Raw genomic sequence first — 15,652 nt, forward strand, 5'->3', positions numbered from 1 at the left:
AAAAGTGGCGACATCGGCACCCGATCTTACATAGCGTTATTACATATGTCCCTTTTTTTCTATATCTATGCATTGAACCGATATGCAATAAGAGATTAATTACTTTATTACAAAAAATAAAGTAGGTAGATGATTCCTTCTTTAAAATATTTATATAGGATTTTTTATTATTATTAAATAGAATTAATATATAAAATTTTTAAATTGACGAAAAATTTCCTCACAAAAAATAATTTGTGCCTGAGTTAGGCACCAGGGCAAGGTATTAATTCGGTATTTTTTGTTATGGCTTTACTTCATGCCTTTTGACCATACCTTATAAAAATACTTTCGTCACTTCACAAACTCGTGACACTATTCAGCTTCTATTAACTCTGTTGAAAACTTCTGTAGTTTACTTTGATATTGATGTCAAATAAATAATACTCGATCAAATCAATGGACTATGCCAATTTGGTCGAGTATTAATTATTTGACAGTAATAAGTGTCCCAGCAAACTAAGTCCAAAACTGAGGAAAATATTTTTAAATGCTCAGAAGATGGATGCTGAATCACTCCAGAGTCGTCAAAATTATGTTTTAAGTAAATTTCTTTTTCAGAGATAACTGTTGTGCTTTTGTTTTTTTTTTGTTCTGTTTCCCATCAAACCCTTTTTTATTCTTTGTTGTTTTTGATAATTATGTGTTACTTTCTGTCATAAAATCATCAAGTATATACCCAGCAATAGAGACGAAATAAGGGCCATATATTCCTGGTAACACATTAGCGATACAGCTCTTATAAATGTTAACTCCAGTTTGCACTGAAATATAGACAGGCCAACTACTGACCTGTGTGTACGTCTCCGTATATTCCAAAAAAATATTCTGTATTTATTGTAATAAAGATAATATCTCTAAAAATGCAGTGCTGTTCTATTCGGTGGTGTGGGAAAAACAGCAAAACATCTAATTACAAAACAAACGGAATCACATTTCATCGGCAATTAAATATTAAATATGTAATTTTGCAATTTTCAAGCAAAGCTCAAGTTAACTGGTCGATTTGAAGTGAAACAGTTGACGACACCCATTGACGACACTCGTCAATTGTTTCGAACTCGGGCTGGCCAATCGGAGCGCAAACAAATTAAATGACATTTCGTCTCTATTTCTGGTTATATTCTCGATGCATAAAATTGACAATCCCGATTTTATTGTATAAATATTTTTTTTCTTTTCTTTTCTCTTTTTGTGGTCCTCATAGATAGAACAATTATTGGTCTGTGCTAATTTTATTTCATAAATGATCTTTTACACCAACGTGAGACCGCATTGAGTATCTAACCAGAAATAGAGACGAAATAAGGTCCATCCATCCCTGGCAACTCATCCGGTAAATGGGCCTTTTATCACTTATAAATATCAAGTCTCGCTTGCACTGAAATATAGACAGCGCCAACAACTGACCTGTGTGTACGTCTCCGTATATTCCAAAAATATTCTGTATTTATTGTAATAAAGATAATGGGGGGCTGGCTGAATCACATTTCATCGGTAATTAAATATTAAATAAGTATTTTTTCAATTTTTGTCCATTGTAGCAAAGCTCAAGTTAAACTGGTCGATTTGAAGTGAAACAATTGACGACATCCGTCAATTGTTTCGAATTCGGGCTGACCAATCGAAGCGCAATTGTCACCATAATAATTTGGCAGAATAGTTTACAAACAAATTAAATGACATTTCGTCTCTACTTCTGGTAATAATACTTGATGCCATAAGATGTAGTCATAAGAACCATTCTTCATCATAATTCCTCACTTACCGCCCGGTGTTTTCCGATCATATGATACGCCATCAACTTCTCAGTGTTAAAACCTATTAAACAGTTTTCGCATTTATATTTTAACTTTGTGAACTCCTTGTCTTCGAGATCTTGATTTCTTGTCTGAAAAATTATATAACACCTGGCATGAATAGTGACTAAAGTAGAAAATAGATGATAAGGTGGTTTGGGCACGTGTAGCGGATGTCACAGGAATCATTTTATCTCCAGGTGCACAAGTAATTTCGTATTTTCTCGGATTGGAATCGGATAGATAGATAGTCACTTTATTACCCACACACAGGAACAAAAACAGTACATAGACAGCTTCAAACTAATGTGGGCGACGGCGGCCTTATCGCTAAGAGCGATCTTTTACAGACAACCTTTGAGATATAGGGAAACTAATCAGAGCGGGATACGTAGTATGCTAATAGTAAAATTTGAATTGTGTAGAAAAAACAATAATTAACATTATATTTTGTAAAATAATAATTGACGATATACCTACCTACATGTATATTGATATATATAAATATACCTAAATAAACTTATACTTACTAATAAATAAATACACGTTGCAGACTAGGACAGTGTCAGAAGATATTTACGCAATCCAGTTTTGTTTTTTTGAAAATGGGAAGCGACTTTGAATTTATTAATTTTTTTACTAACGAAATTAAGAAATCATCAAAATCCAAAAATGAATAAGACATCAATCAAACATCATTCTGCCAGACTTAATCGTTCTGGAATTTAATCAAAGTTACATTTTAATAACAACAGCCGAGCTGCTTTTTCGGTGTCTGTTTCTGGAAGGTTTGTAAATGATGCCGAACATCCGCAATAAATATCAACATCGATAAATGCGGATGCAGATATTCTAATTTATACAGATTATCCGCGGATCCGGATGGTTGATATACGCAACACCGTAGTTTTCTTAATGTTATATTTATATATATAATTTATTTAATAAAGAAAAACAATGACATTACAAGGTGCATGGGAATTTGTGTGTGAGTGTATGTAGATGATGTGGATTTCTTCACATTAACAGATTTTTCAGTGTCTGATAATTTACAGTTAAAAAGTGTATGAATTCATTACCTGCCACATTTCTTCTTCGGTCATAGTGTACAGTTCTACCATGTCTGGGGGTAGATTTTTGAGCTTCCTGGAATCATCCCTTGATCCCCTTAACTGGGTCTGAAAGATGTCAGTTGTGCCTTGTGAGTTTACTAAGTACTTTACTAAGTAGAGTAGAGCTTCTTGTGAAAGAGTTCGTCCAGGGAAATAATGCCACCTTACCTATTTCTGTCGCCAAGCAGTAATGTGAACATTACTGCGTTCCGGTTTTGAAGGGTAAGGCTGCTGGTGAAATTACAGGCATATGGGACTTATCTGCTTATGTCTCAGGGCAACAGGCGCAATGGCAGTGTCCCTTGCGAATTAAAGCTCTGATTGGGACTGCAACTGCTATAGATGCATTTGTTAACTCGTGGACACTTTCCAAAGGATTGAATAACAAAAAGAAAATAGCGATTTAGGCAAAAAGTAACCGATACACAACAATAAATACAGTAGAAGGGCTTAGTTTGCATGACACGCGTGCCAACAGTTCGCGGAGTTCCGCAAACTTGAGCTCAGTCAGTCATTTTCGCTTTATACGTTACGGTCGTGACAATTATTTTATTTATTTATTTTTTATTTCACATGGATGGGTGGTACAAATTTAAAACCTTAGGACTATTTTAGGAGGTACATTCATTTGATACCCCGTAAAGGTGCAGCAAATTACGCTGAAAATCTTTTTTATCGTTATACATTTTGTTATAACAAACAATAGTAAACGTTATACAGCTGCAATATGGTCACTTGTTTTTTGGAGAGCTAAGTAAACATCGAAGTTCCACACTACTCCTAGGCTTAATCGTTCGTCGTCCTTCAACTTTGACAAACTTTGGAATATGTCTCCTCTTTGTATTCTTCATAACATAGTTCTAAATACAGTGTATATATGTATGAACTTACAAAAATTGACAATTCAAATGAACTTGAACTTAGTAATTGGATGAATAACAGGTTGAGGACGATTCAAATGAAACAAGTCTGGCTATTTATTCCATAAGCGTGATCAATATTCATTCGATAGTCGATAGAATGTTTATCGACTGCAAACACTAGCTGCTCGGAAGCGGGCAATACTTTGGCGCAATGAACGGTCATTCTTCAAAAATGACATACTATAACTAGCGCAATCTGACAATCCTGAGACGACAAGATTTATACCACAGCAAGCCGTTTTGTTGGTGTACTTATAGCATGGTCCACCAGGTGTCGCCACCAACACTTACTTTTTTCGTATTTTCTTTTCCTTTCTTTTTAAATTTCTTCTTTTTCTCCTTTTCTTTCTTCAGCTGTGAGAGCTGAATGTCATCTTCTGATGTCATGTCCTGTGACAAATAATCGTCAGGGATATCTTGGCTGTAGTCGGATTCTTCTTTTATTGGCGGTGCCAGCATCGATGGGAGTTCTGGAATATATTTTTAAATGAAGCAGTAATTGATGAGCCCACATACTTTTAATAGTATATTGTGTATTAAGGACTTTAAACAAGAAATTACTAACGAAACTTAGTTAGACACGTTAATGACACGAGCTCGGCATCCCTAAGCATACCGCAGCTTTATTTTCCAATTAGGGATACACGATCTTTTTTCTTTGAATCGATTTTTGTAATCGTAATGCCTATGAATCTACCCATAGATCGGAACGTATGGTCATGAATCGATCTCATGAAATTCGTTAATTTCGATAAAAAGAAAGTAATTTTAACAGCATTTTTGGTTTCAGTTGGTTACCACTTTCATTTAATGTGACACTAAACAGTGAGAAAACGCGAAAATCGTCAAATATTGTAGACTTATTATACTCAGATTTTGTCAAATTGCTTTTCTTGCAGGCCAATATAAAATAGGGGTTCGCAAAAAGACTGTTTCGTTTAAATTGTGAATAGAATAGAATAGACATTTATTGCAACGGTACGACACATAGATACAAAAAAGGAAAAAGAAATTATAACACAGACAAATGAAACGAAATAAAAAGAATTGATGAACAAAATAAAGAATACAATAAAAAAAACAAAGACAAATCTGACAAAAAGCAAAAAATAAAATATAACGACTACAAATTTTGTACTGTCATATTATGTGCGGCTGTGGCATAAGCAGCATAAGTCACAGCCGTAATTGACTGTAGCGTTGGTTTTCAATGGCAATACGATCTGGATGATTACATTCGCCTTAATGTAGAATCGATTTATTTAAAAAATCGCATTGTAATGAATCGATACAAAAAATCACTAGATTGTATACACTTGTATCAACCTTCATAAAAGTGGGATCGTAACGTGCATCTCCATTTCCAGGTACGACTAACATCATTGAAATTGCGACTATAACGTCATAACCTTAAGGTATATTACTATTCGTCACCTATTATTTGCCGTCCCGTCCTCTCATAGCCGGCCTTACAAGAGTATATTGACTGAATGAAAGTAGTTTTGTATTTTACCGTCTGTGATACATACAATGTTTTTCATCACATTTGCGAGAAAATAAACACAATGTTTATTTCTTGTATGAATAAATATGGTTCACAACCATTATAGATTTTGTGCAAATGGCGGCATTTTTTTATATTTTTTATCAACAGATGGCCAGCTAGCTATTCTTCCATAGACAATAAATACAACTCGAACTAAATGTTGAAAAAAGCAAAGACACATACACCCATGTTGGATTGTAAAAAAAAGTGCAAAATACAGAAAATAATTAAAATCAATTATAACAAATTCTTAATAATAAAGATTTAAGTAGTATGATGCTGAATTGCAATTAAATTTCTGTTTAGATAAGATTTTAAGCAAATGTTTTAATTTTGAAGTTAAGTAACCTCCTTGCTTGAACTTGTACCTATAAGGAAATATGTCGTGCTACAAATAAAAATCTCCTTACCGACCATGGCTCTAATGGGAAGAAAAAAGGCCCGAGGATTTTATTTGGGGCATTATAGACAAGTCAGCCACCATGCAATACTACTATTTAAAAGCAAGTGTGATGAAAATTATTAAAAAACTCACCCAGTTCAATATCATATTTGCCCTCGAATTCATCTTTGACTTCCATCTGTGGTATTGCTTTCTGAGGCATCTGTACATTATCTTCTATTATCATCGCACTCAGTCTTTGTACCGCATACTGGGTCAGATCCAGAGGGGAGTTTAGGAATGTATGCTGAAGAAAAAAAGGAACAAAACTATAACCAGAAATAGAGACGAAATAAGGGCCATATATTCTTGGTAACACATTAGCGATATAGCTCTTATAAATATCAACTCCCGTTTGTACTGAAATATAGACAGGCCAACTACTGACCTGTGTTTACGTCTAATAAATAAATAATAACGCTCACAATCAACATAGCCCCGCACTATGGAAACCCTGTGTCGCGGGTGCCATGGACACACACATAGACAACCACAAATTACACCCAAACTCACGAGAGAAATAAATGTAGGCCATACAAATATTTCTCTCGGCCCGGGAATCGAACCTGGGACCTCTGCGTGGCAGTCCGGCATGGTAACCGTTCGGCCACGGAGGCAGTCTCCGTATATTCCAAAAAATATTCTGAATTTATTGTAATAAAGACAATATCTCCAACAATGCCGTGCTGTTCTATTCGGTGGTGTGGGAAAAACAGCAAAACATCTAATTACAAAACAATCGGAATCACATTTCATCGGTAATTAAATATTAAATACGTAATTTTGCAATTTTCTTCCATTATAGCAAAGCTCAAGTTAACTGGTCGATTTGAAGTGAAATAGTTGACGAGACCCGTCAATTGTTTCGAACTCGGGCTAGCCAATCGGAGCGCAGTTGTCACAGTAATGATATAGCAGAATAGTTTTCAAACAAATTAAATGTCATTTCGTCTCTTATTTCTGGTTATACACTCGATGAAGCCATAGCAGTACTAATTTATTAATATATAGACCATACACAAAAAAAAATTACAGGCACTTGGGACTTCTGAACTTATGTCTCAGGGTGACAGGGGCAGTGGCAATGTCTCTCAGATCTTTGCGATTTAACAGTCTATACAACCTCAAAGGGCTTTGGTTAATTCTGCATAACAGTCAAATTGTTGAATCAATCACTATGGTAAAAGTAGACCTATAGTAAAACTGAGTATATACACAGTTAACTATACAGTGTCAAAACACGATTCCCAAAAATTTTACAAGAGTTCCGCTGTGTTCAATAGGTACTTCACATATACCAATGATTTTTTTTTCAATATCAACTGAACTATACTTTATTTCAATCCATTTTGAACAAAAAGTAAATAGTCACTGACCCGACTATAGACAGTTTAGTGATGGCTAATTGTAACGCCAACTACAAATCGATTAATTAATTGAATGAATCGATTTGTTCAAATGAGTCATACTAGCGGTTTTCCTTACATAATCTATATAAGCATATTTAAAATTTCAATTTAAATCCTCCTTCAAATCCTTACACTTAGATACTCGTGCGAGTGCGATTGAAATGTTCGATTTAATAATTGATTATTAAACTTTAATTGATTGAACTGAATATTTTTTGAACAGCACTTTGCAACCATAGGTAAGTCATAGAAGTATAGATGAATAATAACCTCACTTTTGGACTACCGTTTTTCAAATACGATTTTATGATGCTATTCAAATGAATATTGTTGGAAAAAATGATATATCAAGTCGAAATCTTCGAAATAAAAGTGAAAGTGTTACTTATTTGATTTATTGAGTGATTGCTTTATGATTTTAACCAAACAGGTGGGTTTACTTTTTGTTTAAAATGTATTGGAACAGACTATAAATAGAACATGTATAATATACGATAAAAATTTTTCAAAATAAAAAAAATAACTTCTGAAATAAAGCCAATGTCCCGGCCGACTCTTAGAGTCGTATTCTAGAACTCTACTTAATGCTCAAGTCAGGATTTGAGTATGGTTTAAAGCATTCGAAATCATACTCAAGTCCCTGCCATTAGGGTCGTATTTCCAGTGCTTGTGTTGCCAGTGCAATCCTGACTTGAGCATTGAGTAGAGTTTTAGAATACGACCTTTAAAGCTCTGAGTGGCACTGTAACTGTAACAGATAGTCATGTCACATAGCACCAAACACACAACTTGTTCATCCCGTCACTGGGTATTATAAAACAAGGTTTATAACTGAATTTGTCTAGGGTAATACTGCCACCATGTCTATTTCTGATGCAAGCAGTAATGTGGCGTTACTACGTCCTGTTTTTGCAGATTAAGGGCACATGGGACTTGTCAAGTCTTAGGGTGACAGGAACAGTGGCAGTATCTCACTGATCTTTGCGACTTAAAACTCTGTGCGTGGCTGCAACTGCTATGGGTAGACGTGTCGCTTATCAACGCACAACTTGTTCGTCCCATCGAACTCACCATGACCGAATTGAGGAAGCCCTAAAGGAAGGCCAGGTCAAGGATGGCTTCACCCGAGTGTGTATAGGCGTTGAAGATATGTGGCAGAATCGTAGCAATTGGATGGCTGTGGTCTCTACCCACTCCGATGGGAAAAAGGTGTGAAGTTAGAAAATTAATGCAAAGATTAGGAGTAATAGGTTAGCGTGGTATGAACATGTCATGCGGAGGGAAGAATGTCATGTGACGAGAAGTGTGTTTGGTATGAATATTGAGGGACAGGTAAAGGAAGGCCAAAGAAAAGATAGATGGATTGTGTGGAAGATAACTTGGATAAGAAAGGTACGAGTATGGAAATGACGGCTGATAGGGGGAGTGTGGAAGACAAACGCATTTTGTTGTGCCGATCGTGCCTAGCGTGAATAAGAACAAGAAGATTACCTTTCTAGAATAATCAATGAGCACTTCATAAGAGTGCAAAACCTGTGCTTGGAACCGTGTCACTGTGCGAATAGTGGCCATGCACTCCCAGCACACCTGGATTGACAGACCATCGGGCACCTGGAACACGTTCACACTTATATTCAACACTTATTTTGTGAAATATACTGTTTTATGTAATATTGTGGATTGTTTTTAATTTACTTTGCCTGCAAAGAGCCCAAAATAACATTCTCAGGGTACTATCTACTGCACTCAGGTATGCTCGCAACTTCATAATACACAGCTATCTGAACTAATAATGGTTTTCAAAGAAGCTAAATGCTATTCAGTATCATACAGGTATCGACTAGCAGCTCATTGTTGTAATATTTAGTAAATAATAAATATAGTGTTTACTTGTGAGAATTTTTTATTGTAGTGACATACTCGAAACATCGCCCTGATAGCTGCCTACAGTGCTAAACACTATAGAGAAGCTCTGTCACTGGACAGGACGGCATTGTGGCTTGAACAAGCACATGTCAAATATTGGACAGCGAGAAAACAGAGCATGCTGTGCATCTCTAATGGGCGTAAGAAGTAATATTGGGTAGGCACAAGCCACACCCAGAGGACATAAAAACTGTCAGAGCTAGGTAGGTTCCTTAATGCTGTTGGTCTTGGCTCCGAATTAGTAATTAGTGGTGATCACAATAGACCATTTAATGGTCGCAGTGGTGAGGGGCCTCATAGGCCCCAAATGAAGCCACCCTAATAACAATAATATATCAATTTAGGAATTTTTAGAATGTGTTTAGCAAATAATTAAGTTTTATTCTTAATTATTTTTATGACGTCAATTTAAATATTTGCAAAGCGACATGTGGCTTAATAATATTCTGCTTTTAACTGTAATTAACGCAATGTTTATGCAAAAGTACAAACAAAATATTTTAATTTCGAAAACAAATAAAAACTAAAATACAAATGGCGGATCCTGTGGCTTTTTGTTCCAATGTTTACGTTTTTTAAAACAAAAAATAAGATGCCTAAATTTGAAAAAAAGAACAAATACGTTAAGTTTATAAAAACTGTTTTGTAAATTGTTCGAAAAACGTGAGAAAAACATATACTTACGTCAATATCGGCTAAAATTTTGAAACAATCCTTTACGTCCTCATGATTGAACATTTTACGGCCGTAATTTAAGCAGCCAACACAAATACCATTAACATTGTAGCCTTCTATATTAATATTAATCTCCCTCATTTTTATAGTATTTAACACTTTATTTTAATCAAAAAGTTCTAAGAAAACAATTTTACATTATTCCCTTTCGTAGTATTTTTTTATTGCTGCTTTTTTATATCAAAGCAGAATTTACAAATGACGATATCATGTCCACTGTTTATATAGCGTTGTCTCTGTCTGACAATTTTATTTCGTTAATAATTCCGCGTAATAGGCGCATTTGACATTAGTTTTGTTATTTTTGGTAGAATTGACGCTTGACAATTAATGTTGCTATTTAATATTGATTCCAGCCTTTATTGCAAAATATTGGCAAATAAAGTAAAGCTATTGTAGTCGATGTAAGAAAAATGTTCTTACTTTGTTTTAATTTGCCTTCATTTTGTATTATAATTCATTATTTCAAGTTTCCTTCAGAGTCAATTTCAAGAATAATAACTTATCCGTTAGCCTAGTTAAAATGATAATATAGATTTTAAAGCGTTTATAGACGTCCACTAAATACAAATTTCTTACAAGGACGTGAGTTCTTTTTATTTGATCACTGTATTCTTTGCTTAAAATGGCCACGAGTTGACCTCTATATGTCATATACTTGTTATATAGGTAATTTATTTTTCTTAGTAACATAAAAAAATAAATTAAGTGTTATTTAAAGAAAACAATACACAAATAAATTTTAATTCATGTTTAATGTACAACATTTACAAAATAAAAAAAATTGGGTAAAAGAAGATCAACAAAAAAATATGGCAATGCTTTTAAACTATATTCACCAATTAACAGCCCTATTTTTAAAACCCACAATAATCTCACCCACAAAAACTATTTTTTTGTAAGAAGTTACTTTTTAACTGTATAATGAATTAAATGATCACATTCTCTCAGTCGAGCAGCAGCCTGTTCAGGCGTTAAGTCTCGTTGATACTGGGCTAACATTTCGTAGCCAACCATGAATTTTTTCACCGCAGCCGAACGAAGCAAAGGCGGGAGATATAGAGCATGTAATAACCAATGTGGGGAGTCGCCGGGAACTGTGTTTGGGCCTGTCGGTGCTCCTGAAATTAAAAAAAGTAGTCAATACTGTTACAGCTGGTCTTTGTTTCTTAACTTCCATTAATGTAGTATTATATTTAATATCAAAATGACATTAATTATATACAGGCTGATAAAAAATTCACTGGCTATTTTTTTTCTTGTGCATAAGATTCAGTAACAGAACACATTATTGAAATAAAACAAAAAATCCCCTTTTTTTTGTTAATATTTCCCAATAATTTCTAACGCGTGGTTACCTCAAAAAGTAAATAACATTGAGAGATCGGCGTCGACAGACCGGCGCTAACGCATCGCGCGTTAGTTTAATACTTTGTGGCCTCTGCCCCACACCGTTCTTGTTGCTATAGCAACGACGTCGGCTAATCATCGGGTGTCAATATTGTTCACAATTTTTCGGAAAATTTTGAGACGTCATTACTTATTTATTTGTTGAGTATATGAAAAAAAAAAACCGAACATGTATTTTTTATTTCCATTACGCAGTATGCTCCTTTAAAATGGTCAGTGGTTTTTTTTATCACACTGTATACTGTTGTAACATTTTTATTAAATTTTATGACATTGTACATAACAGATTATTCCACTCCACCTGATGTTAAATGGTAAGTGGAAACCCAACGAGAAGGTACCTACTGCAGTGTTGATACAATTATCGTCCTAACAGCCACCTCCATCCTGAATGCTTACAAGATGCCTCTTCACGCCTTGTTTGAAGGACCCCACATCGTAAGGAGGGAATACGTGTGCTAGAAGGGAGCTCCTGTCGACTGTGCGACCAAACCTTTTAGTTTGCGATGGAAAACCGCATGTTGCTACATATACGTTCGCTAATAATCTAATATTAACCGTTACCCTTAGGGAAGCTGAATAATTTGCCACACAAAAATGTCATAATATTTTCAATTTTACACGGGTGCGGTCGTTCTGAACCATAAACTTACCATGCCAACCCATACTGTAAGGAAAACTGCAGTTAAACAAATTATCATATTTCGTATTCAATAACTTCATGATTTCGGCCAAATCTCTCTTCTGGTCGTTGCTTAAGTCTGTCAAACGTTGTGGAGCTCCCGTCTTCGGTAGGAGCATGGTCTCAAAAGGCCAGATTGCCCAGTAAGGCACCAAGGCCACCCAATGGTTGTTCTCTATGACTATACGTTCCTGTAAAAGAAACCAGTTTTTGAGAATTTCAACTCTAGCGTATGACATTGCAGTGGCAGCAGAGCTCTTGTGGTAGAGTATGGGTAGAGTTCGTCCAAGGAAGTACTGTCACTATAATATCTATCTCTACTGCCTATACTACAGAGGTTTAGATAATTAACTCAGTACCTATAAACAAGCTGTAACCGTAATAAAGTATTTTATGACACATTACCTGGTTAATTATTGTAAAATTATGACGAACTTTTTGAAAATGTTTCTCGATAATATTTTAGGACAATAGACAATATTTCGAATTACCTATTTAAAATAGCACTAAATATATAATAATAATATTTAATAACACGTAACACGTATAGGTTTAGTAACAGTACAACCCCTTGTGAAAGAGTTCTTCAAGGGAAGTAATGCCACCTTACCTATTTCTGCCGCCAAGCAGTAATGTTAGGACTTGTCAGCTTATGTCTCAGGGTGACGGGCGCAGTGGTAGTCCCCTCAGATCTTTGCGATATGAAGCTCTGAGTGGCACTGCAACTGTTATGGACAGGCGTGTAGCTTACCATCAGGCGCACGACTTGTTATCCCGTCACTTGATATTATAAAAACAATCGTAATAATAACGTTCCTACGATAAACAACCTTTAAAAAGGTGACAACTAATAACGTGCGACCAAATTAAAATGTACAGCAGTAATACGACATATGAACACATGGGACTTGTCATCTTATCTCAGTGAATCTGAAACAACCGAATTGGTCCTATCGGGATTTAAAGACCCGAGACCTCCTCATTCAGTGTAAGCCTAATAAGTAGCAATAGAACTCCTAGTGAAAGAGTTCGTCTAGGGAAGTACTGCTGCCACCTCACCTATTTTTGCCGCCAAGCATTTGTGAGCATTACTGCGTTCCGGTATTGAAGGGTAAGGATGCTTATTAAATTACAGGCACATGGGACTTGTCAACTTATTTCTCAGGGTGACGGGTGCAGCGGCAGTACCCATAAGGTCTTTCCCATTTAAAGCTCTGAATGAAACTTTCACCAATCGTTGTCTGCCTCACCTTTTTTTCCAATTCTTGCTCTAAATAATCCACTAACATGGCCTTCCTGTGCTTCGTGTAATATTCCATCTGAGTTCTGTAATAAATAAGTGTTATTATCAATCCGAATACCTTCCGCAGCAGCATTTTTAAGCCGCACTCCACCATCTTGGCCCATTACGGGTTTATAAACTTCAAACGTATTTGGAGAGTTATATGTGTAATTCTTCAACATGCTGGTTACATTGCGATATTTCTCTTCACAGCAAGTAATCTTAAGTTACAAATATTTGTGTATTTATTTATTGTACAAATTTGTTTGTACAATACACAAATCACATTTAGTAAAACGGAAAACACAAACAGAAGGTACTGCTTATTTCTATAAGAAATTTCTTCTTGCACACCAAAATACAGGACACAATAATTATATAACAATATTAAATTATGACATAAACTAATAAAACAAAAATTGCAAAAATATTAACTTACAAGAGCTTACAAACACTTAGACAAATACATATTTCATATTATAAAAATGTATAAAGTGGATGGAAGAGAGGATAAATTCCTTGACTCGCATTTTAAACATAGCCAAGGATTTACTATCATGAACAGTAATGGGAAGTGGGTTCCAAAGTCTGACCGCATGAATAGTGAAGGGGTGAGAATAAAAACCGGAATTGAATGAAGGAAAAGATAACTGGGACCTAACGAGAGAGCGACAAGGCTGGCCTTGGGACCTGAGAAAGCTGAAAGCTCTTTCAGATACCTGGGAGACAAAGGATTATGTAGAATGTTGTAAAGAAGAGAGACGATATGCAAGATCCTGTTCCTGCAATTTTGTATTGCAAAAACGAGCGATTCGTTTTGTGTACCGTCTAGGCTCTCCGATTTCTCTCAGAGAAAAGTTTAATTTACTCAAATATTTTCTATGCCCGTAAAAATATATTTAATTTCAATAAGAAAGCAGATATCCATAATATTGACCTTAGAGCTAAGTCCAAACACATGGTACCACGATTTCGTTTAACCAAGGTAAACGATGCGGTTAGGGGGGACGTATGGGGAGCTGTATACGTTTTTACAATAAGATTCCGGTGCATATATTAATATTATCATTTCTTAAGTTTAAAAACTACATTAAAAATATTTTGATTGAAAAGTCATACTACAAAATTGAAGACTACGTGTTAGATAAAGATGTATGGAAAGACGATATGGCTCCAGAATCCACACAAATTTGATTCAAAGAGTATTCCATAGCATTTAAGTTTATTTGAAAAGAGCAATCCCCAGAGTTTCTTGTTCGTTCTTCTCAGGGAAGTCAGCGCAGTGAACGACCTTAAATGTGACGTTTTCAAGTGTAAATTTATTTTACATACGGAATAAATGATTCTTTGGCTTTGACCTGTACAATGTATGTACGGACAACGGCATATCAGACTGCACATTTTTGTTCGAAAATCGCCTCCAGTGCAACGGAACAAGATACGTCAATGTGTAGCTTGATGTGCTGGCGTGTGTACATATTCTCTCAAATTCTTTCAGCATATAGAGGTTTATTACAGAACATAAGCCTCTTCAAAGAATCGCCACTTGGTACGTATAAGGGGTGCACGAGGAGCCTCTTCGCACGACATACGATTTCTTTCCTATCTGAAACACCCAAGGCAATAGCAATCGGCAAGTACCTCAATCTGATTGGCAATACATTTCACCACCATAGCAAGTTACAGTGTATGCCCTCGATACGATAGGATGAAGACAGTCGTGTTTATTTTATTTTATTTATTGCACAGGAAAAGGAACAGATTACACTTAAGGAAAACACAAACAAACGGTACTGCTTATTTCTATAAGAAATTCTTCCTGCAGACCTAAATACAGGACAAAATAAGTCTAAAAAGGGTGAAATAAGAGATTGGGCGAAATAGATTTTAGATTTGTTCTGCTTGCATTACAATCCCTTTCCCGATTCGAGACATCTTTTAAAGAAATATTTAGTCCTTCTTATCCATCTTTTTTACGGTAAATATTAGGAGATGGGACGCGAGCAGACGGTTCACAGAGTGTTATTATTGCCACTTCTAAACTTATGTGATACTAAATAAGTATCCTTTATTTGGCAAATACGTTCACGTACGTGGGGCATCAGATATCAAGCTCCTGTGGCCGTAATTGCGCTGGTTTTTCTAACCTTTCAACCCGTAACACAATGGTACTGCTCCCAGGTCGTAGTCATATCATTTAAAACATTATGTGGTACAGAAAAGGTCTTAGATTTATTACATACCTGCTCCAACTTATGCCCTGTAAAGGTAATGCTATTTAACTAACTTCACTAAGGACAATTGTCTTTTTATAATAAAAATAACTCTTGTAAATTATAATTTACTA

General features: G+C 35.4%; 2 protein-coding genes across 2 annotated transcripts in view; both read right to left on the minus strand.

The window, feature by feature from the left end:
• Positions 1 to 1,789: 1,789 nt before the first annotated feature.
• Positions 1,790 to 10,012, minus strand: LOC113226730. The gene is made up of 6 exons (XM_026459453.1): positions 9,881 to 10,012; positions 8,762 to 8,881; positions 5,955 to 6,108; positions 4,165 to 4,343; positions 2,918 to 3,016; positions 1,790 to 1,930 (listed from the first exon to the last, which is right to left on the minus strand). The coding sequence occupies exons 1-6, from the start codon at positions 10,010 to 10,012 to the stop codon at positions 1,790 to 1,792; spliced, it is 825 nt and encodes a 274-aa protein (XP_026315238.1).
• A 655-nt stretch (positions 10,013 to 10,667) lies between these two features.
• The window catches only part of LOC113226731 (probable galactose-1-phosphate uridylyltransferase), a 19,701-nt gene continuing 14,716 nt past the window's right edge, over positions 10,668 to 15,652 (minus strand). The window contains exons 7-10 of the mRNA XM_026459454.1: positions 15,549 to 15,565; positions 13,274 to 13,420; positions 11,995 to 12,214; positions 10,668 to 11,052 (exon numbers count right to left, since the gene is read on the minus strand). Coding sequence (XP_026315239.1) covers positions 10,838 to 11,052; positions 11,995 to 12,214; positions 13,274 to 13,420; positions 15,549 to 15,565 — 599 coding nt within the window. The 3' untranslated portion in view covers positions 10,668 to 10,837. The remainder of the gene's footprint in view (positions 11,053 to 11,994; positions 12,215 to 13,273; positions 13,421 to 15,548; positions 15,566 to 15,652) is intronic.

The sequence above is a fragment of the Hyposmocoma kahamanoa genome, unplaced genomic scaffold, assembly GCF_003589595.1.
Source record: "Hyposmocoma kahamanoa isolate Upper Pololo Valley unplaced genomic scaffold, ASM358959v1 198, whole genome shotgun sequence".
Classification (NCBI taxonomy): Eukaryota; Metazoa; Arthropoda; class Insecta; order Lepidoptera; family Cosmopterigidae; genus Hyposmocoma; species Hyposmocoma kahamanoa.

What these genes read in the sequence shown, in the direction of transcription:
- LOC113226730 (XM_026459453.1), bottom strand. Translation starts at nt 10,012, where the DNA reads ATGAGGGAGATTAATATTAATATAGAAGGCTACAATGTTAATGGTATT. An exon ending in AAATTTTAGCCGATATTGAC is followed by an intron (nt 8,882 to 9,880) that starts GTAAGTATATGT and finishes AACGTGTTCCAG; the next exon opens with GTGCCCGATGGTCTGTCAAT. An exon ending in GAAAAGAAAATACGAAAAAA is followed by an intron (nt 3,017 to 4,164) that starts GTAAGTGTTGGT and finishes GACATCTTTCAG; the next exon opens with ACCCAGTTAAGGGGATCAAG.